At 50.8% G+C, this 23,350-nt stretch overlaps 10 protein-coding genes across 10 annotated transcripts; 5 read left to right on the forward strand and 5 right to left on the reverse strand.

Annotated features, from left to right (window-relative positions):
• Positions 1-971: 971 nt before the first annotated feature.
• Positions 972-3,685, forward strand: K460DRAFT_368977 (long chain fatty alcohol oxidase). The gene has a single exon (XM_040933877.1). The coding sequence runs from the start codon at positions 1,383-1,385 to the stop codon at positions 3,600-3,602; it is 2,220 nt and encodes a 739-aa protein (XP_040786669.1). The 5' UTR covers positions 972-1,382; the 3' UTR covers positions 3,603-3,685.
• Positions 3,686-4,338: 653 nt separating this feature from the next.
• Positions 4,339-5,253, forward strand: K460DRAFT_357738 (uncharacterized protein; the record flags this gene model as incomplete). The annotated part of the gene is made up of 1 exon (XM_040932054.1): positions 4,339-5,253. The coding sequence occupies one exon, from the start codon at positions 4,339-4,341 to the stop codon at positions 5,251-5,253; it is 915 nt and encodes a 304-aa protein (XP_040786670.1).
• A 3,348-nt stretch (positions 5,254-8,601) lies between these two features.
• K460DRAFT_343091 (GMC oxidoreductase) lies at positions 8,602-10,488 on the forward strand. Its single transcript, XM_040931214.1, has 2 exons — positions 8,602-8,837; positions 8,892-10,488. Exons 1-2 carry the CDS (start codon positions 8,735-8,737, stop codon positions 10,451-10,453), a joined length of 1,665 nt encoding a protein of 554 aa, XP_040786671.1. The 5' UTR covers positions 8,602-8,734; the 3' UTR covers positions 10,454-10,488.
• A 535-nt stretch (positions 10,489-11,023) lies between these two features.
• K460DRAFT_357741 (oxidoreductase-like protein) lies at positions 11,024-11,987 on the reverse strand (the record flags this gene model as incomplete). The annotated part of the gene is made up of 2 exons (XM_040932055.1): positions 11,024-11,898; positions 11,951-11,987. The coding sequence occupies 2 exons, from the start codon at positions 11,985-11,987 to the stop codon at positions 11,024-11,026; spliced, it is 912 nt and encodes a 303-aa protein (XP_040786672.1).
• Positions 11,988-12,346: 359 nt separating this feature from the next.
• Positions 12,347-12,769, reverse strand: K460DRAFT_290082 (uncharacterized protein; the record flags this gene model as incomplete). The annotated part of the gene is made up of 1 exon (XM_040929172.1): positions 12,347-12,769. One exon carries the CDS (start codon positions 12,767-12,769, stop codon positions 12,347-12,349), a length of 423 nt encoding a protein of 140 aa, XP_040786673.1.
• Positions 12,770-13,112: 343 nt separating this feature from the next.
• Positions 13,113-13,493, reverse strand: K460DRAFT_262190 (uncharacterized protein; the record flags this gene model as incomplete). The annotated part of the gene is made up of 2 exons (XM_040927474.1): positions 13,113-13,201; positions 13,256-13,493. Coding segments are annotated over 2 exons (327 nt in total), but the record flags the coding sequence as incomplete, so codon positions are not given.
• Positions 13,494-14,148: 655 nt separating this feature from the next.
• Positions 14,149-15,722, reverse strand: K460DRAFT_157760 (putative adenosine deaminase). The gene is made up of 3 exons (XM_040926863.1): positions 15,353-15,722; positions 15,300-15,302; positions 14,149-15,237 (listed from the first exon to the last, which is right to left on the reverse strand). The coding sequence occupies exons 1-3, from the start codon at positions 15,535-15,537 to the stop codon at positions 14,307-14,309; spliced, it is 1,119 nt and encodes a 372-aa protein (XP_040786675.1). The 5' UTR covers positions 15,538-15,722; the 3' UTR covers positions 14,149-14,306.
• A 294-nt stretch (positions 15,723-16,016) lies between these two features.
• On the forward strand, positions 16,017-17,681 carry K460DRAFT_379119 (MFS general substrate transporter; the record flags this gene model as incomplete). The annotated part of the gene is made up of 3 exons (XM_040935144.1): positions 16,017-16,235; positions 16,294-16,550; positions 16,607-17,681. 3 exons carry the CDS (start codon positions 16,017-16,019, stop codon positions 17,679-17,681), a joined length of 1,551 nt encoding a protein of 516 aa, XP_040786676.1.
• A 2,285-nt stretch (positions 17,682-19,966) lies between these two features.
• On the forward strand, positions 19,967-21,492 carry K460DRAFT_408418 (uncharacterized protein; the record flags this gene model as incomplete). The annotated part of the gene is made up of 2 exons (XM_040937159.1): positions 19,967-20,005; positions 20,056-21,492. The coding sequence occupies 2 exons, from the start codon at positions 19,967-19,969 to the stop codon at positions 21,490-21,492; spliced, it is 1,476 nt and encodes a 491-aa protein (XP_040786677.1).
• Positions 21,493-22,016: 524 nt separating this feature from the next.
• On the reverse strand, positions 22,017-22,826 carry K460DRAFT_379120 (uncharacterized protein; the record flags this gene model as incomplete). Its single annotated transcript, XM_040935145.1, has 1 exon — positions 22,017-22,826. One exon carries the CDS (start codon positions 22,824-22,826, stop codon positions 22,017-22,019), a length of 810 nt encoding a protein of 269 aa, XP_040786678.1.
• Positions 22,827-23,350: the final 524 nt, after the last annotated feature.

The following is a 23,350-nucleotide window of genomic DNA, read 5'->3' on the forward strand; positions in this document are numbered from 1 at the left end:
GACGGGAAAGCGGTGATACAGCAGACGAGGCACGCCGGGGCCACAGAGTCGACACCGTCGGAGTAGCTCAGCGACGCATGGTTCAAGATTCAAGATGGAGGGAGGGAGAGAGAGAATATGTGTCGCGTGAGGAGTGCGGAGGAATGCCGGGGGTGAGGCTCTGGGGGCCACGATGAAGTTAAAGCCAGCGTCTTCTTGCAGGTAGTAATTCCCTACAGCGGATTGATGGCGAGCGAGGGTCCGAACTAGCCTCGCCCGAAATGGGACATGGCCGTTTCTTGGCGGGGTTATCATCGGCGCGCAACCGGCCACTTTGATCACTTTTATGGGTAATCACAGAGAGGCGGGCGGGCCTGCGTCCGACTCTTGACACTCTTCTGCGCTCCCACAAAAGCCGTTGCAAGACGTTGCAAGTGCCAGACAATATTCTCCGCGAGTGCCAGCTAACTGCCATGTCGCCAAAAAAGAAATAAACGCCTTCTCGGCTATTGCGCGCCCCTCCCTCCCCCCCAAAGCGAGCGAGCGTTGTCGACAGCCACTCTCTGGCAGCGGCCGCGGTGGTTACATGCCCCACTCCCTTCCTCTTTAGGCCCTGTTATCTCCAGCCAATGGCACGCCGTCGCATTGTCAAGCGCTCGATTCGACGTCTCCGAGGGCCCTCACCGCATCTCGATGGAGGCCGATCGCTGCGTCAGGCGCAGAGCAGGAGATGAGCTATGATGTAGCCAGAGTGCCTGAGCGGCTCTGATCGATCGAGCATCGATGGACAAAGCTGCAGAAGTGGTGGTGGTAGTGGTGGTAGTGGTGGTGGTTGCCACACGGCCACCCAGCCGCGAATGGCGCACTGTCCGCGCTGTGAGAGGCGAGACGTGTGCAACTGGCGGGGCATGCCACTAGCTGATGCAACATGATTATTATTATGGATTATGATTTTTCCTAGGCGCAAACCCTCCGACTGCAAATAGTGATCTGCCCTCCTCCCAGTGGGTCCAGGCCAGAAGGAACCATGCGTCCATTAGATCCATTACGTTCAATCCACCTGCCTGTGCAAAGCGTCCCACCTTCAGTATGACTTTTCAACCATGTCCTCAAGTCAACTTATCCACGGCTTCGACAAATCTTGGCCCTCGGTAGGTAGGCCAGGCATGACGCGGTGGCGCAGGCTGCACCCTGTGGCGTCGGAAAATGCGCCGAGGCTCACATGCCACAGGCGATGCGACTCGATCAACATGCGACTGCTGACAATGCGGGGAAACGCCCTGAATCTGGGGATTAAACATGGTCGTTTGCGTCCCTGATGTATAGTGAATCCATTCTGGATCCATTGGCGGATTCTCTTCGCTCCTCGCCAACAGCGCTCGGGAATAGTAAAAGGGGCGAACATGTCGCCTCTCTCGCCGAAAGCAACCCCTCTGCCTCCGCTTCCATCTGACGATCCGCTCACAGCAGCGCAATGGAAGACCCTACTTGCTATAACCGATGCCATCGTTCCAGCCATCAAACCCATATCCACGGCAAACACGCAGACTGAGATCGCCGTGGCGGACAATGCCTACTCGACCGCTGTGAGCAAGCTGCAAGCATGCACGCCGGCGAACGATCCTGATGCGGAGACGGCGGCCAAAGACTATCTAGACGACTATGCCTCCAAGGATCCGGCGTTTAAGCTGGCCTTGACGAGGATACTCGCCATTTACTTGCCCCAGAGCCAGAAGAATGAGATCACTATGGTCTTGAACATTCTGAACACGAGGGCTGGCTCGTTCGCCCTCACTGGGTACCTTACCCCCATTAGTGAGCAACCCGCCCATATCAGAGAGTCCATCATTCAAAGCTGGGCGACGGCGAGGCTTGGTCTTCTCCGCCAACTACATAAATCTTTGACTGTTCTCACCAAGCAGACATGGATCAAAATCACACCGTCTCTACGCCGCGTGCTAGGTGTTCCGCGCGTACCGATTGGCATGAAGTCTGGCAAAGGGTACGACTATGAGTTCATCCAGTTCCCGCCCGGTGACAAGCCAGAAGTCATCGAAGTAGATGTAGTGATTGTTGGGAGTGGCTGTGGAGGTGCCGTCAGCGCCAAGAATCTGGCAGAAGCTGGTCACAATGTCCTGGTCGTAGAGAAAGCCTATCACTGGACGCCAGATCACTTTCCAATGAGCGAGGCCAATGGCTGGGATCACTTATTTATGAACGGGGCCTTCATATCCTCCGACGACAACTCACTCAACGTAGTAGCTGGACAGTCTTGGGGCGGTGGTGGAACGGTGAACTGGTCTGCTTCTCTCCAGACCCAAGGCTACGTCCGTCGTGAGTGGGCAACCAAAGGCCTACCGTTCTTCACGTCGGCCGAGTTCCAGGAAGCCTTGGATCGCGTGTGTGGCCGTATGGGCGTCTCCACCGAATACATCAAGCAGAACCGCAGCAACGAAATCCTCCTCGAAGGCGCCAGGAAACTAGGCTGGTCTCACAAACCCGTGCCACAGAACACTGGAGGAAACCAACACTGGTGTGCTCATTGTACGTTTGGCTGCGGGTCCTGCGAAAAACAGGGCCCTGTCGTATCTTACCTTCCTGATGCAGCCCACGCAGGCGCAAAGTTTGTTGAAGGTTTCCATGCCGAGAAGATTGTTTTTGCAAGCAAGGGCGGAAAACAGGTTGCTACAGGGGTCCTCGGCACGTGGGTATCTCGTGACATTCACGGCGGCGTCGCTGGCTCACCCTTGACGCGGCGAAAGGTCCTCATCAAGGCCAAACGTGTCATCGTCAGCGCTGGAAGCATGCAGTCGCCCCTCCTTTTACTCCGCTCCGGTTTAAAGAACCCCCAGATTGGACGTAACTTGTACTTGCATCCTGTCACTATGCTTGGCGCCTTCCACAAAGAGGAGATCAAGCCCTGGGAAGGCGCCATCTTGACGTCGGTCGTGAGCGAGTATGAGAACCTAGACGGGAAGGGACACGGCGTAAAGCTGGAGGCTACTAACATGATGCCCTCGTCCTGGCTCATCTGGCTCGACTGGAAAAGTGGACTGCAGTATAAACTCGACGCAGCGCGGATGAAACACATGACAGGCTACATCTCCATCTGCCGCGATCGTGACACTGGTCGTGTATACCCAGATCCCGTCGACGGGAGAGTTAGATTCCAATACTCGACGAGTAAGTTTGACAAAAGACACCTCCTAGAAGGGCTTATCGCGCTCGCGAAGATCCAGTACGTCGAAGGGGCAAGTGAGATGTTTACAATTATACCTGGCATGCGGCCTTTTATCCGCGATCCGTTAACGCCTCCTGGTGAGGGGATCAACGACGAGAAGTTTCAAGCCTGGCTCGATGAGATTAGGGCGCGGGGCTTCCCGACGCCGGAGAATGGATTTGTGTCTGCGCATCAGATGGGGTCGAATCGCATGAGTGCGGTGGAGAGGGACGGTGTTGTTGATCCTGAGGGGAGGGTCTGGGGCACAGAGGGATTATATGTGGCAGATGCAAGCATCTTTCCTAGCGCGAGTGGGGTCAATCCCATGGTTACGAATATGGCGATTAGTGATTGGATTTCGAGGGGCATTGCGAGGGGTTTGGAAGAGAGGCCTCGGCTTTGAGTAGCCTTTGGAGCCGTATAGTGTTGGATAGTATCGCGAAGGTGACGTAAAGTTATGATATCCCATTCAAAGTCTACCGTCCAAAAGGCTTGGTCAGAAGTGGTATAATCACGTTGCTTGGGTTGTTGTGCTGGCTACATTACCGTTACCCAGCTCGACGTTATGATTGAACCCTCTTACTAGCGATATCCACCTACAATAGCAGGTTGTCGGTATGTGTGATTAACACGCTATAGACTAATTAGACGGTTTTTGCAGTTTCAGCACGGGTGCTTGGCCAATCGTTGAACTCGATAGGCGGGACATCAGGGTCCAGCTTGGCGTAAGACACGTCATAGCTAGATATGAGTGGGATGAAATTTCGTTCCAGCCTCACTCGTGGAGACCTCTGAACCCTTTGGAGATCGACAGTTTTACCACCATTATTGGTTTAGACGATATCCTTACACCCGGTTTCACTGTGCGGGACCTAAGGCAACTAACATCGCATGGTTTACCAGCGTTTGCGCAAGGTTGCTATTTAAGAGCGCGTTGCGCCTACTTGGAGCAAGTTGGCTCGGATTGCGCCATTCGAAGAAGACAGCCGCGATTCACTCCTCTTTTCTCCATCACTGAGCACGCATCCAAGTACCTCCTGCCTCCACAAACACCGGAAAGCATCTCACCCCACTACCGAGTACCACACTAGAGCCGAGCCTCGTCTGTCAGCAGCAAAGGCCCTCGCATACAAGTCACAATGGCTAGTGTTCTCAAGGGCGGCTTCGGCTCCTCAAACGGAAACGGGAATAGCAACGGAAATGTCAGTGGCGGCACCGAATTCATCAACACGCTCTCCCCACTCAAAGGCCTCCTCGACGGCTACGACAACACGCTCCCTTGCAGCAAGCAGACCATCGCCGTCCCCCAAACCTTCCAAGATGCCATGGCAGTGCGAGAACAGGTCTACGGCGAGCAAGGCGTACCTCTAGATGCCGAATATGACGAGGACGACGCCCGCAGCTGGCACTGGGTCGCATATGCTTCTGTAGCCACAAGCTCAGGCTCTCCGCCCAAGACTCTGCGCTCAAAGTCGCCTAACACGCCCGCAGACGACGCCCGCCGCGCCTCTGCCACCGCCACACGAGTCCCAGTCGCAACGATCCGTCTGGTACCGCCGCCTCACGGTGCGAACAAGTATGTCGACGAGCATAAGACGGTCGACAAGCACCCTGATGCAGAGCCGGCTGATGAGTCGGAGAAAAAGCACACAGCGGAGCCATACGTCAAGTTAGGGCGGCTTGCCGTGCTGACACCGTACCGGAAACTAGGCCTTAGTAAGCTACTCATCAACGCCGTCTTCGACTTCGCGACGCACAACTCGGAAAAGATATACCGCCCTCCATCGCCAACAGCCCTCGAAATGGCACAGAGGCAGGGTCAGAACAAGGAGAAGGAAATCACCTGGCAAGGCCTGGTTATGATCCACGCACAAGCGGACGTCAAGTACATGTGGGAGAAGCATGGCTTCCGGGAGGAGCTGGTAAATGACAAGGGCGAAGTCGAGATTGCGGCTGAGCCGCGCTGGGTCGAAGAGGGCATTGAGCATGTCGGCATGTGGAAGAGGCTCCAGCTGGTGAAAGAGAAGAGGTTGTCCATATCCCAGGAGGCCTAAATCCATGCCACCACCCCTGGGGAAACGATTTGGAGCTCCTGCTTACCCATCGTTTCTTAGGCACAACGGGAACTTTTGCTCGAGATAGTAACCTCGAGACGAAAAAGACCTATTGCAGGATCTCAACGAAAACGCGCGTCCATTTAAAACGCTTGCGCTTGACGCAACACGATACCCACGGAACACGATTCCGCTCACGTCTCACGTCTTGTATGCCTCTCTTTTCAGGATCTATGATGATTCAACGTCCCTATACCCCCCATTCCCGGTCTAACAACGACGACACGGCTCCACAAATTTAGTCTCATATTGGCTTTAGACTATATTAAATTCATAGAATTGAATTAGAAGTTTGCATCGTCTTCTCTCCACCTCCTATCTGCTTGTTCCCTCATTCTAATTAGTCTGCCCATGTGTCTTGTATAGTCAAGCGTGCTGAGATGCTGTCTATAGGAGAGCATTTATCTACAAGATTTGCATCGCGAAAATCGTTGAGGCGCAATATTATTGAATTGAACTTGAGAGACTGGCTAAAGTCTTCAATTAAATAGATATTAGCTTATGTCAAGGATATAGGAGATATAAAGGAAATTTACCGTACATGTTAAACCACGAAGCCACTAAACCCAAAAACCACCAGACCCATCTCCTACCCCTCCCTACCACACCATATTACTGCCACCTTTTCCGTGTCTATGACGTACATATACCGAACGACCCTGACCAACTGGCTGAGCCCCCATCGCCGCCTTGCAGCCCGCGACCTCATTCCTCCCCACCTTCCCCTCAAGAGCAGTAATAAGCTCTTTCAACGCATTCTCCCTGCGCTCATGGTCGTCTTTGCTCGCTTTGTACAGCGTTGTCCCGTCATCTGCGTCGCATACTTTTGCTCTATATCCTTCTCGCCCGGCCCAGTTCTTGACACTGGATATAATGACTTGGGTTCTGTACCCTCTGCTGGGCTGCCATATCTGTGTCACGAGCGCTGCAGGCCCACACTTAGCTAATCAATGGGGTTGGAATCGGTTGCGTACGGTGGACTACATACTGTCGAGTTTTTGTTTTAGGACAGCGTGTCTCTTTCGTGAAGGCTTTCCGGTCTTGTCCACGAATTCGACAACTAGATTATCTGTCTCTGTGGGCGTCGAGGATACTACGGAGGCTGAGGATGCTATGGAGGCTGAGGACGCTATGGAGGCTGAGGACGCTATAGAGGCTGAGGACGCTATGGAGGCTGAGGATGCTGTGGAGGTTGAGGATGTTACGGAGAGCGAGGATGGGGCGCTTGTTATAGTTGATATCTCGCTTGTGCTTAATGTTGCCTTACTGGTAACTTCGCTCGGTACGGGCAGAGCCTCACTTGGTACAGGCAGAGCCTCAATTAGTACAGGCAAAGCCTTGCTTGGTGTAGGCGGAGCCTCGCTTGGTATAGGCGGATCCTCACTTGGTGTAGGCGGAGCCTCGCTTGGTATAGGTGGATCCTCACTTGGTACAGGCAGAGCCTCGCTAGGGACATTGCTTACTTTATCTGGCTCAGCTCGGGAATCGTTTGACATGATCAACGGAAGCTTTACGGTTTCGTGAATTCGCTGTACCCTCGGTTCGAAAGAGATACTTGGTGAGTTACCCATTCTATGTTAGGTGTTGTGCTTGCTTGCGCGTAGAGGAAGATTATATACTTTATGCTGGATGACTGCGAATCTACGCGTCATGTATGGTATGAGTGTTAACATGAGTCTTTGGTTCTCGTCTAGCAGTTCTGCAGGGACATTATGCATTTGCTGTGAATCGACAAAGTCAAACTCACTTTTTGCTCTACGTCAACGTAATCACAAACATCTCCGCACTCGAAATACTTTCACAGAACCAGCAATAGCTAAACTAAGGCGTAGGCGCTTTGCAAATCCTCTTCTTACTCTACGTTGACATGACGAAGATCGATAGTCAGGCTTTGAGCTAGTATGTGCACCATCTGCTTGGGTAGTCTTACCATAGAGAACATTAGATTTCACCGTGGCGGCTGCCTCTCATATGCTCTAACCATTATTCCCATACCGCTAAGTACTTTCGAGACACAATTTCACGAAATGTTATTATCTTTGTATCGCTCTTCCCTCTCCTAAGTCCGACGACGGGAAGATTTCGTTGTCAATTCTGGTACGGGCTAATTGCTCGATTTTCCCTGCGCGTAAGGACTCAAAATCGAGGTGACTGAATTGGTTGATGACACAACTCTGGAGAAAAACTGTATATGGGAAGACGGTCCGCTAGGTTCGGAGGAAGGCGAATGTTTTACTAATACTATGACAAGTAAGCATTTGGGTGAAGTGGAACTACATGTACCGTAACTAGGTAACACATGAAATTATACACGAGGATGCGCGGGTCCGTACTCCTAGGCGCTACATATGACAAACAGAGTACAAGTTGCGCGAAGCCCACGCTCATGTTGCTAGATTGAGTGATTGAGCTGTGCCACGTCTATGCTCTCACTCACATGACTCTAGTTCTCAACCGTGCATTCTCTTTCATTGGAAGTCAAGCTCTGTACTCATATTTGCTGCAGCCCAGTGACCGCGATAATACGGGAATTAGGTCCTGTAGCGATATACCCCATGGGTTTCTGACGTGGTAAGATTGCGATCTTATCGTAGTGCTATGTGATATGTCACATGTGACATGTAACTAACTTTGATCCTTGTCATACACCATCGACCCAGCTGGACGATACTATCGATCGAAGACAGTTAAAAGGGCCGTCGAAGGACCGATTAGGGGTAGTCTAGCCAAAGGACAGACCGTTAGGAGCTATTGAGTGTTACTGCAGTCCTAATGCAATCGCGTTAGCGACACTCCTCATCACCTAACCTCTATCTAGGATGAGTGTTCCGCGGTGGTCCTTCCGAGCGTGGCCGTGCGATCCTTGATGTGAAATGGGCTACATGAAAAGGCGCCACAAAAATCATACTTCCTAGCAACGTTTCGAAGAGCGCGAAATGGAAGGAAAGAGTTCCTTACGTTGTTGTCAGTCGCTTGTCGGTCGCTGTACCTCAGCCGTACCTCAGCCTTCCCTCAGCCGTACTGTTCGCCCTCCCTCTTCAGGCCATTCTCAGGTCGCAAAACAGTCGCATAGCTTACCGCACGGTGACCGTCAAGATTAATTGGTTGACCATGGATGAAGAGGGAATGGCGTTCGGAAAGAAAGTGTTATTTTAGGATCATGCATGATGCACGTGCCGGGCCGAAACGTCATATTCTCGTACAAGGAACCAGGCGGCTCCGAAGTACCGTTCTGCTGGAAGACGAAATCTGCTCACTGAGAAATCCCAAACCATTCTCGAGGTAACCGTGCGTGACCATGGAAGAGATATATTTCACTGTGTCCGCTATGTGTGCCGAGTCTGCTCCTCGCAATAGAGTTGCAGCCTCGCACTTAAGATCTTAACTCCACCATCCGTGATCGACTTCTTAGGACCCCATAATGGCCACAAAAAGATGGAAAGACTTGCTCTTAACTGCAATCTTCACTGGCATTGCTGCCGCCGCTTCATGTAGTGGCGGTGATTGGGATGTAATCATAGTTGGTACGAAGTCTACTGCCACCACCGACTGGACGAACTTTAGCTGACACCACTAAGGCTCCGGACCAGCAGGCCTCGTGTTATCGGACCGCATGAGTGAAGCGGGCAAGAAAACACTTCTCCTTGAGCAAGGCGGCCCATCATACTATATCACGGGTGGACGCATGCGGCCAGACTGGTTGAACGGCACAGACCTAAGTCGCGTCGACGTACCGGGACTGTACAAATCCATCTTCTCGGTAACGGACGGAAACCTTATATGCGCACCAGACATAGTCAATGGATATCAAGGTTGCACAATTGGCGGAAGTAGTGCAATCAATGCCGGTCTTTTCTTCCAGCCGCCAGCGAGCGACTGGAATCTGTACTTTCCAGAAGGATGGAAGAATATAGATATGCAGTGTGCAATCGAGAAAGTGAGAGCAAAGCAGCCAAGTACTGACAACCCGTCACAAGATGGGAAGCGATATTTGCAGAGTGGATTTGAGGCAGCAAAGAAGTGGATTGTTGATGGTGCCGGTTATAAAGAGGTGGGATTGAACGATGGACCTGAGAACCATAATAAGAGCAAAGTATTTGGCCATCCGGTGTTCAACTATGAAGGTGGTCAGAGGAGTGGACCAGTAAAGACGTACTTGCAGTCTGCTCTTCAACGACCCAACTTTTCGATCCAGACTGGTACCCGAGTCTTACGCGTCATCCGAGACGGCGAAACTGCGACTGGCGTTGACATCCAAAGCAGGGGCGCAAATGGCACTTCTAGTATTTGCATAGCAGAGGGAGGGCAGGTCATTCTCTCCGCCGGTGCGCTTCTCAGCCCTCAGCTGCTCATGTGGTCTGGCATTGGCGACCCCACTATCTTGACTAAGCTCTCCGCAAGTGGACTCGTCAATGTTCCCTCGCAGGACTGGGTCAATAATACCGCCGTCGGGGATAAAGTATTTGACAATCCCAATACTTTTATCGAACTATATTCCGAGTCCATCTCGTCTTACAATTACAACTACAACAGCCCTGTACCTGGAGATCGCGATCTATACCTACAATCGCGCTCGGGTCCATACTCTTTTGGCTCACAAACGGGTGCTTTCTGGGATTTTGTCCAGCAGGGTGATGACCTGGTGGGATGTCAAGGCACAATTGACTCTTCAGGAACTATGGATTATACCAAAAACGGCACCATCACACTCAACGTTTACGGTACATCTGGGCTTCGCTCGTTCGGTCGTGTTAGTCTCGATCCTAAGGGGATTGCACTCCCATCTTCGAACTTCTACTCCAACCCTCTTGATGCTTCGGCAGTAGCTACCTTCATCCACAAAATTTTCCAGGCACTTCCACCGACACTGACGCCTTTAAATATCGCCAAAAACTCGACACTGGAGCAGCTGACTACGTGGATTAGCACATGGAGTCCATATACACTAGGTAATGTGCAGCATTGGAGTAGTAGCTGTAGGTTGGAGACGTGTGTGGACTCGAATACGAAGGTGATTGGCATGCAGAATTTGTTCGTGGTGGACGCGAGTATCGTCGCGCCGTTGACGACAAACCCTGTCATGGGCGTGATGATCGCGGCGGAGAGGGCAGCAGAGAGGATATTAGCTCTGAAAAAGTAAGCACGAGTATATGAGTAGGTTGTAATGAAACCCCTGAACTATTGATTTCAATGTGAGTGGCAAAGCCCTCTTTTTACCAAGATCGTCCGAGCAAATCTTCACCTCTCTTCAAATACTGATCGCCAACGCCATATCCTGCCGCGAATCACCTCAAGATCCCGGTATAGCCTTCCAATTCGTCTGGTTTGATTATATCCTCATCTTCAGCACTGCCAAGCCAGCTCTAACCACGCACTGCCAATCCTGCGAAAGGCAAACGGGAAACTTCTTGCTCAGACAGGACTTTGTCAATAACTACACTCGCCATGCCCCATGCCAGCGTCGCGAATGCTCGGGTGCCACATGTGCATTCACGTAGCGGGGGTCTCGGGGTATATTGATAGATGGGAGGATTGTTGAGAGGTAGCGCATTTGTGACAGTTCAAGAAGAAAATCTGAGCCGGGAACTAATAGCTATAGAGTCACAATGAAGCTAGGTATGTGGGTACTACGATATGTTCAAAGAGATAGAAACTCGGGAAGAAGTTTGAGCGCTGTAAATCCTCCTACGCGCTTCCTTGTCTGACTTTACTATGACGGAAGCTTGATCGCCATCCTGACCTTCAACAAGTCCCCTCTAATAATCTCTTCTTTCTTCTCGATAAATTCTTCCATATCCCAATTGGCACTGACATACCGTCCAGACAGCCATTCTCTCCGTTCTCTCCCTACCCACGCCAGTGTATCCCCCGCAAGCTCAGGACTATCAGTAAGAAGCGCATACAGATGCTCTGGCAAGTTCATCGCCAACTCTGTCCTCACATGGCCCGGGTGCACAGCAATCGCAATCACACCATCTGTACCCTCGCCGTGGTCTTGGCTAATGTACTCGGTGAAGCGCAGACTAGCGAGCTTTGCCGAACCGTATGCAGAGTTATTTTGAAGGGTCATGACAGCTCCAACTGATGAGATGTTTATGACGGTCTTCCAGGACGACTTGAGAAGCAATGGCAAGAAAGCGCGGGTCACTAGATACACGCCCTTGACATTGACCTCCCAGCCGCGCCACCAGTCATCCGGGTCGGAATCTAGGATACTAACACACTTGGATAGGTGGCCTGCATTGTTGATCAGGATATCGAGACGACCATCGAAAATTCCGGAAATCTTTTGAGCTGCGGCTTCGACGCTGTGCCGGTCTGTAACATCAAGAGAGAGAGTGACAATCCTCGGTTCCGGGCGGCCGGCGCTCTTCGCTGCTGCTAGTACTTCTTCCACGACAGGTTCGAGAGGAGAGCGTGCGCCGAGTGCGATCCCGGATGCTCCCGACCTTGCGTAGCTAAGTGCCGCAGCTTTTCCAAGGCCTTTTGATGCGCCAGTGATGAGCACATACTTTCCGTTGAGGTCGTTGTGTGTAGGGTCGATATATGGGTAGGTATCGTGACGTCCAGATGTGAAGTTTACACCTAGGTGCGTGTGAGTTTTAGCCTCAATTACTAGAAGCGATGTAGAGCTTACCAGCGTTGATATACTTCTGTTCTAGATCCTGTGACATCTTGAAAGCGGCCTGCGATGTGGAAGTATATCACTTGTAGAATCTGGGGCGTGGGCGCTTCTTAAATATTCTTTTCTCACAATGGTCGTACAAATTTATTGTCCAGGACATGAGGGTTCACATCACGCGGTTTGCGGGGTATGCATCTCTGGACGCAACTCGCCAGATTTGGCATTCGTAAAATCCTGCATAATAGCTATCCTGTATGCTTCCATAAGAGGTATAACGGACTTTGCCAATCTATGTGAAAATGAAAGCATATGATTTCTTCATGAAGGTGACGTAAATTGTCAATGTTAACACTCAATTATGCTTGAAAGGTGGACCTCAAAGCCAAATTTATCCCTTGATAGTATATATTAGTACCATTTCTGTACAGACATGGACATACTTACCGCAGTCATACCCATTAGTCCCCACACTCCTACCGCCCCACCCACAATGCCCCTGAACGCAGCCTTTCCCTTCACACCCTCTCTTATACACATCCACACATCCACTCCAGTTACCCAAGTTCCTAAGATTGCCATCACGGTATCAACAGCATGGTACTCGCCTTTTAGGTAAAACGCCCACATCATAATACCAATAGCCTGGATCCTGGCTGTCATGAGGATGAAGGGAGATTGGGCATGTGGAGAGTTTGCAATGCGCTGGGGGAGTCCAAAAAGTGTGTTGATAGCATAAGGGGTGTTGAAGTAGGCGGGAAATGACATTAGGGTTGTAGAAGTCATTACGAAGAGGGGGAATATGTGGCGGGGTGGGATCGGAAAGAGCGACATATTAGGAGCTTGGCTTTGGGGATATTGGCAGCTAAGATTTAGCGCAAATCCGTCGGATGAAGGATTATGGGGAATGAGGAGATGACAAAACTTGAAGGAATGGGCGTACTAATATGGATAAAACTTCATCTGCGCTTACGCTTGGCGCACTAGCCCTAGACTGTCAAGATCAGCATCATCGGCCTGATCCACACCATCATAATCCTTTCCACTGACTATTCGAACCCCGCACCTTACTCTGAAGCTATCCTGGGCCCTACTCTCGAGTCGAGTCGTGCCTGTCGGCTGGCTGTACGTAGAAGAGAAAGCAGGCCTCCTTGGGCATGTAAAGACTCTCTAACAAGAATATATCCATCTCAACAACTACTTTATGCCCCAACGTTGCACGATGTTGGCTCAAAAAGTATGGCACAGCCCGACCATTTGGTGTTCCTAGTTATAATCAGCATATAGCCAATGAAACTAAGCACGAGCTCGTGTACGTACCGAGCAAAGCCTTCCCAACCTCCGTATCTAATCTGATGCGGTACCCGGGCCATACCATAGGCCTATCCTTTCCAAGCTCGTGGCATGCACGCCGGATTGCGCGCTGAGTAGTGGTATTCGTAGACGCGTGGATGATAATGTGGTGGAGATTTTCTGCCTTCTCACCAGCACACATTTTCCATTGGCCCCACGTGATATCAGACGAACGCTGGAGTTCGGGCATTTGATCTTCGGGTACAGGTGGAATGCGTTTGGCACCCATGAACTCAGGACCGAATCGTTCGCACTACATAACGATACTATCATTGACGTTGATGACGGTCTCGTATTTGGCTCCCGTGGCGCGGTAGGTCTTATCACCGACTTGATATGTCTGAGGGTCGGGCTCTTTGTTGAACTGGGGAACGTGATGTATATGGTGTGTCACCCAGTCGTTCTGGTTGATGGAGGCACCGATTGCTATTAGAGCTGCCCCAATGCCTTTGTCTTTACGGTCGAGCTCAGGGCCATCTTGCTTGTACATACTGTAGCCCCATTTGTAATATATGTCGGGGAATTCGGTGAAGATAGACTGAGTCGAAGTCGCAGTAGGCTCCATCATGACCCGGAGGAGCCTCTCGCCTCGCTGAACGGACTCGTTCCACTCGAGGTCACTCAGCGGTGGAGGGTCAGTGTGGGGCCGCGAACCCCAGTCATATCGGATTGAAGTAATCGGAACGATTGGATATGTGGACATTTGGACTGAAAATACCTCAATAGCGATATGTTGAGTGTGATGTTTTGCTAGTCTGTAACCGCGGCGAACAGAAGCGTAAATGTGGCAGCCTAGACCTGCCTACCTCTCCGTATATTTCAAGCAACCGAGAGGTACCCTACGACTGCATTGTTATAACGAGGTGCAGGAGGAGAAGTGACAATTGCTCTAGTTTGGGAAGGAACAATAGCCATAAGCTACCGCTGACTGCTTTCGGCAACGAGGCAAGCAAGGTTAGAGACCTTCCAGGGTTGGCAGGCGTAAATCTTGGTAATTCTCCAGGGCTATCGCATACCACTAACCGGAAAGATTTATGTGATCTAGCTGCGCCATCATCTCCTTCTTAGTATCCTCATCCGCCCAGCACATATCCACACCGTTTTTCGCTAGCTTAACCATATCCGCCTTGCTTAGCGCACAGTACGTGTAAACTTTCTGCATATTCCCGTCAATCCAGACATCATGCATGTATGTCGGATCGTCGCTATTGATGCACAGTTTCACGCCCTCATCGATCAGTTTCTTTATCTTGGGGAACAAGGTCTCCGTTGCTTGCCGCCGATGGTACGCATGTGGGCACAGCGTCAAGCCGATGCCTCGCTGTTTCAGAGCGGGAATCAGGTCGGGCTTGTCCAGCACATTAAGACCGTGGTCGATTCGCTCTGTGCCTTGGCCACCGCATACGTCAAATATGGCTTCGCGGACGTGCTCTGCCGCATCTTTTTGATCGACGTCGCAGTGCAACGTCACGTGCAGGCCATCCTCCTTTGCCATGCGGAACCCCTTTTCGAATAGAAGTGGTGGGTTTTCGAACTCGTTTGCCGCGAGTCCCACAGCATGGAACAACCCCTTTCCAGTGCCATCGGGAAGCCTAGCCCAGGGTCGTACAGCTGCATATGCTTCGAGTCCTTCCTGTAGCGGTCTATCGCGAAGGAAGCAGAAGATCCAATTACTCTTAACGCCGTAAGTCTTCGCGCCGTCTTGCTGGGCGCGGAAATATCCGTTCAGAACGGTAGATGCGGAAACTCCACGTTCGGTGTGCGCTTGCGTGTCGAAGAAGGGCTCACAGTACCGAACGTTCATTTCTGCGCAGCGCGCGAAGTACTCCATGCTGAGCTCGTAGAAGTCGTCTTCAGTGATGAGGACCTGGCAACCTGCGAAGTAGGCTTCAAGGAAGGTGGGACGGCCATCGTCACCGTTTACCTCCTTACGGTGGTTGTATGTAACTCTATCTTGGAGGGAGAATTAGTATACTTTTCCGCGATTCAAAGCCATGATGCGATGTGCAACCTACTAGAAGTGGTCAATAGGTGTCTGTATTGCCATAAGGTATAACAAATTACCAAGAATCTAGCAGCTCTTCGTATGTCGCGTATGGAAGCTTGATGTTATTGCGATGTGCCAGTCTCCACCGAAGCGCGGGCGTCAAGGTTCCCTCAATATGCACATGGAGTTCTACTTTGGGTAGATCTCTGATGAACGGGGAGATGTCGAGGCCGTTCATGTTGCGTGTGCGAGAAGAAGTCATCGTTTGAACAGCCTAAATTTTACACTCCTGAGCATTGAGCATGCCGACGTCCCGACGCCGGCAGGTCCTTCATTTTCCGCACTCGTATTCTAGTCTTTGCTCGGCGCCATCCGCTGCGAAGAATATATTTCACGCTTTGCACCGAAGTTTATTGGTCACAATCACGCTCGAGTCATGTTTGAAGCGCGACGGAGTTGGAAAAGCCGATCAGTCGCACAGAAAAGCCGATAGGCATTTGTCACATCGATAAGCACAACGAATCATATCCCTAGGCATCTTCTTAACAGTGGGGTTCCCGTTTTGTGCTTAAATCCGCAGCGGATACCACGCCTGTTGCGATAAGTCATGCCATTCGGTTGTCACGCCAGGCGCCGGTCGCGTAGAGTTTTATATGCCAGGACGGATTCCCTGCAGACTCTGGTATTGCGACAGAAACAGCAAACCTAAACTTGAGATCTGGTGTCGTGGTTTAGGCCAATATGGACTCCTCCAAACAGACCGATGTTGCGGCCACGCAGATACCGCACGAAACAGCTCACCAGCTAGGCATCGATGAAGGCGAGAAAGCGCTCGCAAAGCGTGTGTTACGGAAAATTGACTGGCGCCTCATACCGCTCATGTTCTTTACTTATAATCTGAATTTCATGGACAAAACGATTCTATCGTCTGCTTCTGTATTCGGGTTGCGAGAAGATACTGTATGCATTCGCTTCGTACCAGTTATATCACTACATCAATCTAACAAAATCTACACAGCATTTAAAAGGCCAGCAGTACTCCTGGGTGTCCAGTGTATTCTACTTCGGTTACTTCTTCTGGGAATACCCGACCACATTCCTCATCCCCCGGCTACCCGTGGCCAAGTACCTGGCCATGAATACATTCGTATGGGGTGCTGTCGTCGCACTTACAGCTATCTGTAGCAACTATGGCGGCTTGCTTACTGTGCGCTTCTTCCTTGGTGTGGCGGAGGCTACTATCACGCCAGCGTTTATTTTCATCACAAGCACATGGTTCGTTCATCCTCTCGAACAACTACCGTGCGATTCAAGGTCTTGACGATACGCAGGTACACGCGTGACGAAATCCCAACGCGAACCGGCATCTGGTTCGCCGGAAACTCCATCGGTGGCCTTGTCGCTTCCTTCCTCGCCTTTGGCGTCGGCCACATCTCAGACTCTCTCGCTCCATGGAAATGGATGTATATCATCCTCGGAGTTTTAACCTTTATATGGGGTATTCCGTTGCTCTTATTCCTCCCTGACAGCATTGCGAGCGCCAAATTCTTGACTGAAGAAGAGCGCAAGTACGCCGCAGACCGCGTCGTAATCGCTGGTACAGGACGCACAGCGAACGCCGGATGGAAACTCGACCAAGCGCTCGAATGCCTGATGGATCCGAAGACATGGATGATTTTCAGCATGAGTTTAATGACGCAGATACCGAATGGCGGGACACAGAATTTCGGCAATCTGGTGCTTAAAAGTTTTGGTTTCACAAGCTTAGAGTCCACCCTCCTCGTAATTCCCGCGTCCGTCATCTCAGCCGGGACCATCGCAGGAACGGGATGGATAGCGGGGCGTTTCCGCCAACTGAATTGCATTCTCATCATCTGCGTCGTCATGCCCGCTATCGTTGGTAGTTCGCTGATCTATGTTCGCCCACGGACTTCCTCTGGTGTCCAGCTCTTTGGGTACTTTCTGCTGTCTACGGGCCCTGGCGCGATCCCTCTGCTCCTCTCCCTCGTCGGTGCAAACTACAAAGGTGTAACGAAGAAAATGACAATGACGGCCCTACTCTTCATCGCGTACTGCGCCGGCAATATTGCAGGCCCGCAGTTCTTCCGCGCAAAGGACGCACCGCATTACAACATGGCGTTCAGAGCGATCTTGATCTGTTACTCGCTTGTTGTAGGTATGGCCGTCGTGTTAAGGTTCTATTTGCACTGGATGAACACAAAGAGGGAGCAAGAGGAGGGTGTCAGGGGAAGTGCAGGCGCTGGAGGAGTCGTTGCCGGTGGCAAGATGGTAGACGAAGCTGATGAACGGAATTTGAGCTCTAGAGTAGGCGAGATTGAGCTTCGTGCGGAAGATTATGATGATGTGACGGACTGGAAGACTTTTGGCTTTAGATATCGCCTGTAGGACGACTTCAAATTTAGACGAAGCTAAATGTAACTAACCTGTTTCACAAGCGAGTTAGATGTCTAAGTATAAACGACTACCTAGTTAGCTCCCTAATCATTGGAACTTCGTTAACAAATTTAGTAGATCCAAACTTCCGGACTGTCGTGACCTGCTTGAAGAGTGCTAATGCGAATGCGACAGGGATCGTATAGCGTCACCGTGGAGTTGGAAATAGGCAACTCCGTTAGTCTAATGAGCGGGTAGTCTTACTTCACTGCAAAATTTCTCGGTGCTTCCTATCTTTTCCATCACAATTGTATCGTGATATGAGATGATGTCGAGGGTGTCTCCAAAGGGTCCTCGTATAGATCCATGTTGGACATTGTCTGTCGTGTCTGAGAGATATGCTGGTCCTCGTGCAGTCTCTTCAGTTGCTGGTGTGTGGGTAAGGGTTGCTCTGTCGCCCGTTCAGCCCCGGAACCCCTGTTAATTCCTCTTAGATTGACGGGTTGCAGCAGGCCCTTGTGAGACACATGCAGTCAATAAGAAAACGCAGTGGAATTCTCAACGATAGTCACGATACTAGAAGACGAATTAGCCTCGTCTCCATAAATATCACCTTCCAGTATGCATCGATGTGTCTCATTAGCTACAGCAGACACTCGACTAGGCTGTAAGTTCTCGTGATTCCTCGCCAGAACAATCTCAGACTAAACCCCTCAGCAAAAGTACTCTTAGCAACGGCCAAGACAGAAACTGGAAGCTGAACAATATAACAATCAGTGAATCTGAACGGGTATCTGTCACAGTGAGTGTCCATAGTATGGATCCACATTCTCCAATCAAAACCCCGAAAGAGCACTCCCCATAAAGCGACCATTAGGTTTTGAAGCCTCAACGTGTATCGGTGAGCCAAAGCGGATAAGGACGGTAAGGGCATATTTTAAACGCTATCACAATGAAAGTTCCGCTGACTGTAGCAGATCAGCCCCCCTCTACTCGATCCGATGAGAAAGGCGATTCCTACAATACCTAGCCCATCATCACCAGACGATACCGCTATTCTGAAGGAGCGACTAGTCGCATTGAGCAAGCAGGTGGCAGATCTCGAAGACAGGCTCCGTGCATGCGACATCTACTGTGACGAACTAGATGAGGAAAACGCAAATCTCAGAGAGAAGCTCCATGAACTGCGACGAACAACACAACCAGAAGAACAATATTGAAGAGCTACTCAGTAAACGTCGCCTTGACTGCGAGGAGCTTTGCAGACAAATGAACAAATATGTCTCTGAGAGATACCGGGCTTGTGGAGGACGCAAGACCATCACATGCCAGAACGCTAAACGGTTTCTAGATGAGGTTTTAGGCCTTGATTCAAGATAAAAGTACTAGAGGCTTAGGGCAGAGTCCCTATAAAACTCCTGAAAAGGCGGATGTGAGATTACGTTTCAGTTTTTAAAAACAACCCGTATTGATATCGCTGAGCTAGATGATGGCGAGTAAGCTCTTCGAGCCGCTAATTTCATAGCGTAGTCTTCTTCAGTGTCTTCTCATCGGGAACCGAATGTGGCTGGTTTGAAAGAGCAGTCATAGCGTGAGACTGGGGGAAGACTGTTTCTGCACCTCATAAGAGGATTTCCAAAGCGCCTACGCCCTAGTTGAGCTAACGCTGGTTCTGTGAAAGTACTTTGAGTCTCAGTCTAGATGCACACGTCATTTTTCTCTTGTTCTCAGTCTTTCCGTCTCTCTTTTCTAATCTTTCGGTCCTACTTTCGCTCTTTACGTCTGTCACAATGTGTTTCGCCCACTAAACGTGCGTTATTATTTCAGAGTCGCTCCTTCCACACTCAATACCACTAGTCTAAATCTGCGCTAGCGCTATTGATGTGCCAACGCTCTCATGAGCTCTCCACTCTCACTCACGCCCCCACCTAATCTCAGTCTCAAACAACTCATACTAAATTTCGCTTCGGTATCACACAGAGCGAGCTACATAGCCATATCTGGGCCGGGCGCGATTGCGAGGCGCGGCAAGCTTGTGATCGCCATCTTGTAAACACACTGCAAAAGTAAGCGAGACGGCAATACGTTTTCTCTCGCCTTCTCTCACCTTATCTGAAGTTAAGCTCTTAAGCCTAACTGACCGGTATATATTGCATACAGGACGTTCGCTAACGTTCTTCATGCAGTCTTCCGCGCCTTGTAGTAGACGTTAGTCAGCTCCACGAAGTCAACCTATTTGCTCCCACAAATAATCGAGCAAGTCCCAAGGCCTGGACTACAGCTTCGACAAGTCTACAATGCATTTCGAACGGGACGAACGGGGTGCTTTCGTACCAGTGAGCATAACCGTAGTCAGAATGTCTTGGCCTATGGCTGACACTGTTAGATGGAAACTCTTTACGGCTACAACATCGAAGAAGATATGACGGATCGCTCTTCGGGCGCATATTCCGCAACAATCCGAGCATCCAGACATGAGTCGTTAAACGGCACTACTCTGCCAGTCGCGTCTGCGAGCTCTGATACCAAGTCTGTCCCGACGTCGAGCACACCAACCCGAATCAGTACGAAAGAATTTAGGCGAATGGCAGGCCACGAGGTTGCATCCTTCTATGTCAAGACTATGCGCGAGGTCATTCCTCCTGAGAAATGGTTCAAAACCGAGTCTCTCAAAGCCGACGAGGTGGCCGGGCTCGAGAGGAATTGGGGTGGCAGAACTCCTTTGTCGTTGTGCCCTGGAAAGCTTCTTTTCGGTAGACGCCGACAACAGCTCTCATGGTCTGCTGGGTGCGACAAAATATGGGCCGCAGCAAGGAAGCTGAAGGCGGAAAACGACACGCGAATTATACTTTTCGATGAGAACTTTAGGATCATGGATATTTCCGACTCTCTATCAAACGAAATGGAGTTTGAACCCGCGATAGAGTTGCTTAACATCGAGCCAACTGGAGGAACGAGTTTTGAGATAAATGTTGTGACCTGCGTCCGAGCAGTTCTTGTCCAAGACGGATATATGCCGGGATCTGCATTCAGGCACAGAACCTCGGCAACGCCATATTACCTCAGGGAACTGGTAGTTAGCAAACTAGAGACAGCGTACGCAGCTAACCGAACAAATGGATCTCCGTCTCGGGCCTCCGACTTGCCACTTCGACCGCGGAATACAAGGCATGAGGTGTCCACTCCACCAGTCTCAAGCGGAGTGACGCCATACCAGCAGTCTTTTGGTCGATACTCACAGACTGATGGCTTCCAGCTAGCGACGGCAGCACAACCCTCCACCGTTGATCGTACACGTAAGCGAGTTCTCGAAACTGGTGGGTCATCATCTGCCCGAGAAGTTCGAGCATCCAGTAGCAAGAGACAGAAAACACTGCTTCGGGATCCGCTGTCCCTACTTGACTTCATGGAAAATTCCAGCACCATAGCGACTGACTTCACCGGACGTGCCGAGCTTGAAGAGCAGATACGCACACTAACCGAGAATAATGCCGCGCTGACAGCCTGTGTCAACGAACAAGTTGATAAGCTACACGAGCAGATCGACCAGCTTAAGGAGCAAGTTGACGACCTGAGCAAGAAGAACAAGGCCATCGACACGAAAAATACTGAATTAGCAATGCGCTTAAAGGAGCTTCCTAGCGTGAAGCGCGAGAACAAAGCCCTTGAGAACTTCAAAGCTAAGCATGTCGAGTTCTGCCAGCCTGTTATGCTAGGACTTCTTACGCGCAAGAATATCAAGGACGGGAGCAACGCGGATATTGCTGCACTGGATGCGAAACTTCAGTACACTGAGACATATGGGCTTGATATTGTGGAATAGGAAGGCGATGAGTATGCGGATTTGGAGTGGACGGTGGCTGTTGATCGTTCAGCGCCCACAGGAGACAACAGTGTTGCTGCCGAGGGTAGCACTGGAATGATGTTACTACACAGTCAAGTTGGGAATTCTTTTTCGAGCAATCTTGCAAGGGTTTGCCAATTGTCTGTTAGATGCCAACGCATCTAATATCTGAGATGATGAGTGGCACTCGTTCTTAATATGTGGCGAGGTTCAAGGTGACGGCATGCATCACTGCCGCCTTTCCATTTGACTATAGCTGTAATTGTATCGCGCTTAGTAGCACCATAGCAGTGCACAGTATGGCACTCACGAACACGAATCAACAAGCCATATCATATGGATAGAATCGTGGAATTCATTAGGGCACATTAGCAATTTTCATGAATGCAAGACCCATTCCGCAGCGCCAGTCCGTAACTCCTAATGCAGCGTAGACGATATGAGATAGATACGATTCTCGCTGAAAATATGTACAGGGAGATAGAGGGCCAGGGTGTAACAGGTTAGTAAAATCCTCCGATGCCGTCTTCCGAGTCGGAATCTGAGGAACTCCAGTCGCCCTCCGAGTTCTCCTCTTCACTCGAGATACCAGCCAGCGCCCTCAACTCCGTCGCTTGTAGCGGGTTGCCCAAGCCAATAGAGAGCTGTAGGCCCTCACCCTCGTCGATTGTGTGATAGCTCCACTCGTAGTCGAGGTCCGCGATAGAATGAGGAGCGCTGGGTGCGCCAAAAAGGCACTTGACCTTTAGCAGTTCGACTGCGAGAACAGGTTCTTCAGCCTCTTTGATGTGGCTGCTGTTGTCGAGACTTGATGCCGAGTCCACGCGTCGCACGGGTAGGCGGAACTGCGGGGCCTTGGCCTCGGCTACTAAGCCGTCCTCGATGACAGCACGTTTGAATGAGGGGTTCTTCAACGTTTGGACACCGGTGACGAAGAAGACTGGCTTGTTTTGGTAGGCCATTTTGCGGAGGAAGGATCGAGTTACGCTGTCCTGGCGAAGAGTGTTGAAGACGGCGGCAGGCTTGTGAAGAGTGGTATGAGACATTTCCTCGGCGCTCAGTAGGAGAAGGTTCTCGTGTGAGTAGTGAGGCTGTCCAGATAGCTGAGAGACAAAGCGGGTGGAGGTGAAGCGGCCATATTCGTCATGAGCAACGGTGTCTTCGTACTTTAATTGAACATGTGACTCTTTGTAGGCTGGTGTTGTAGATGGCTTGAGGGAGGCAGAGACTGCGTATAGTGGGTCTGTGACAAGCTGACCCAGTGTGATGGAAGTGGAAGAGAGGGGCGTTGGAAGCACGAGTAGGCGGGACATGTTGACGATCTTGATAATAGAGCTTGTGGGGTTTGGGAAGATGAGAGGGAGTTGGGGGCAAGAGCGTTGTGTGGAAGTGATGCTTTGGTCTTTGGCGTCTTATGATGTTGAGATGCAGGCCTGTCAATGAGTTGCAGCAACGTTAAGATATACCCCTCAAGTTTACATGTCAGCTCATGCTCATGCCCATACACTCAACTATAGTACTATACCCCATGTATCAGATTCGTGCATTAGCAGACGGAGATCCGACATGAAATGCTTGAAACTGGTGTGACATACAGTGGGCTCTACTCGGCTGTCGTCGGTCATGCGGGATTTGTAGGGTTGGATGCGAGTATGCACGCTGTTGCTGCATACGTTTTGATTCCGAAATGTCCCGTAGAATGAGCTTTTTTACTCGATTGGTTGAATGGAATCGGTAGGCGCCCAGTTAGGCAATTTACTGGACATATGAAAGGCGGTCTGAGGGATGTCGGCTGACATGTTCCTGAGGTGGATCGGATCCGGGGTCAAACTGCATG

This window comes from Cucurbitaria berberidis (assembly GCF_010015615.1).
Source record: "Cucurbitaria berberidis CBS 394.84 unplaced genomic scaffold K460scaffold_4, whole genome shotgun sequence".
NCBI classification, from domain to species: domain Eukaryota; kingdom Fungi; phylum Ascomycota; class Dothideomycetes; order Pleosporales; family Cucurbitariaceae; genus Cucurbitaria; species Cucurbitaria berberidis.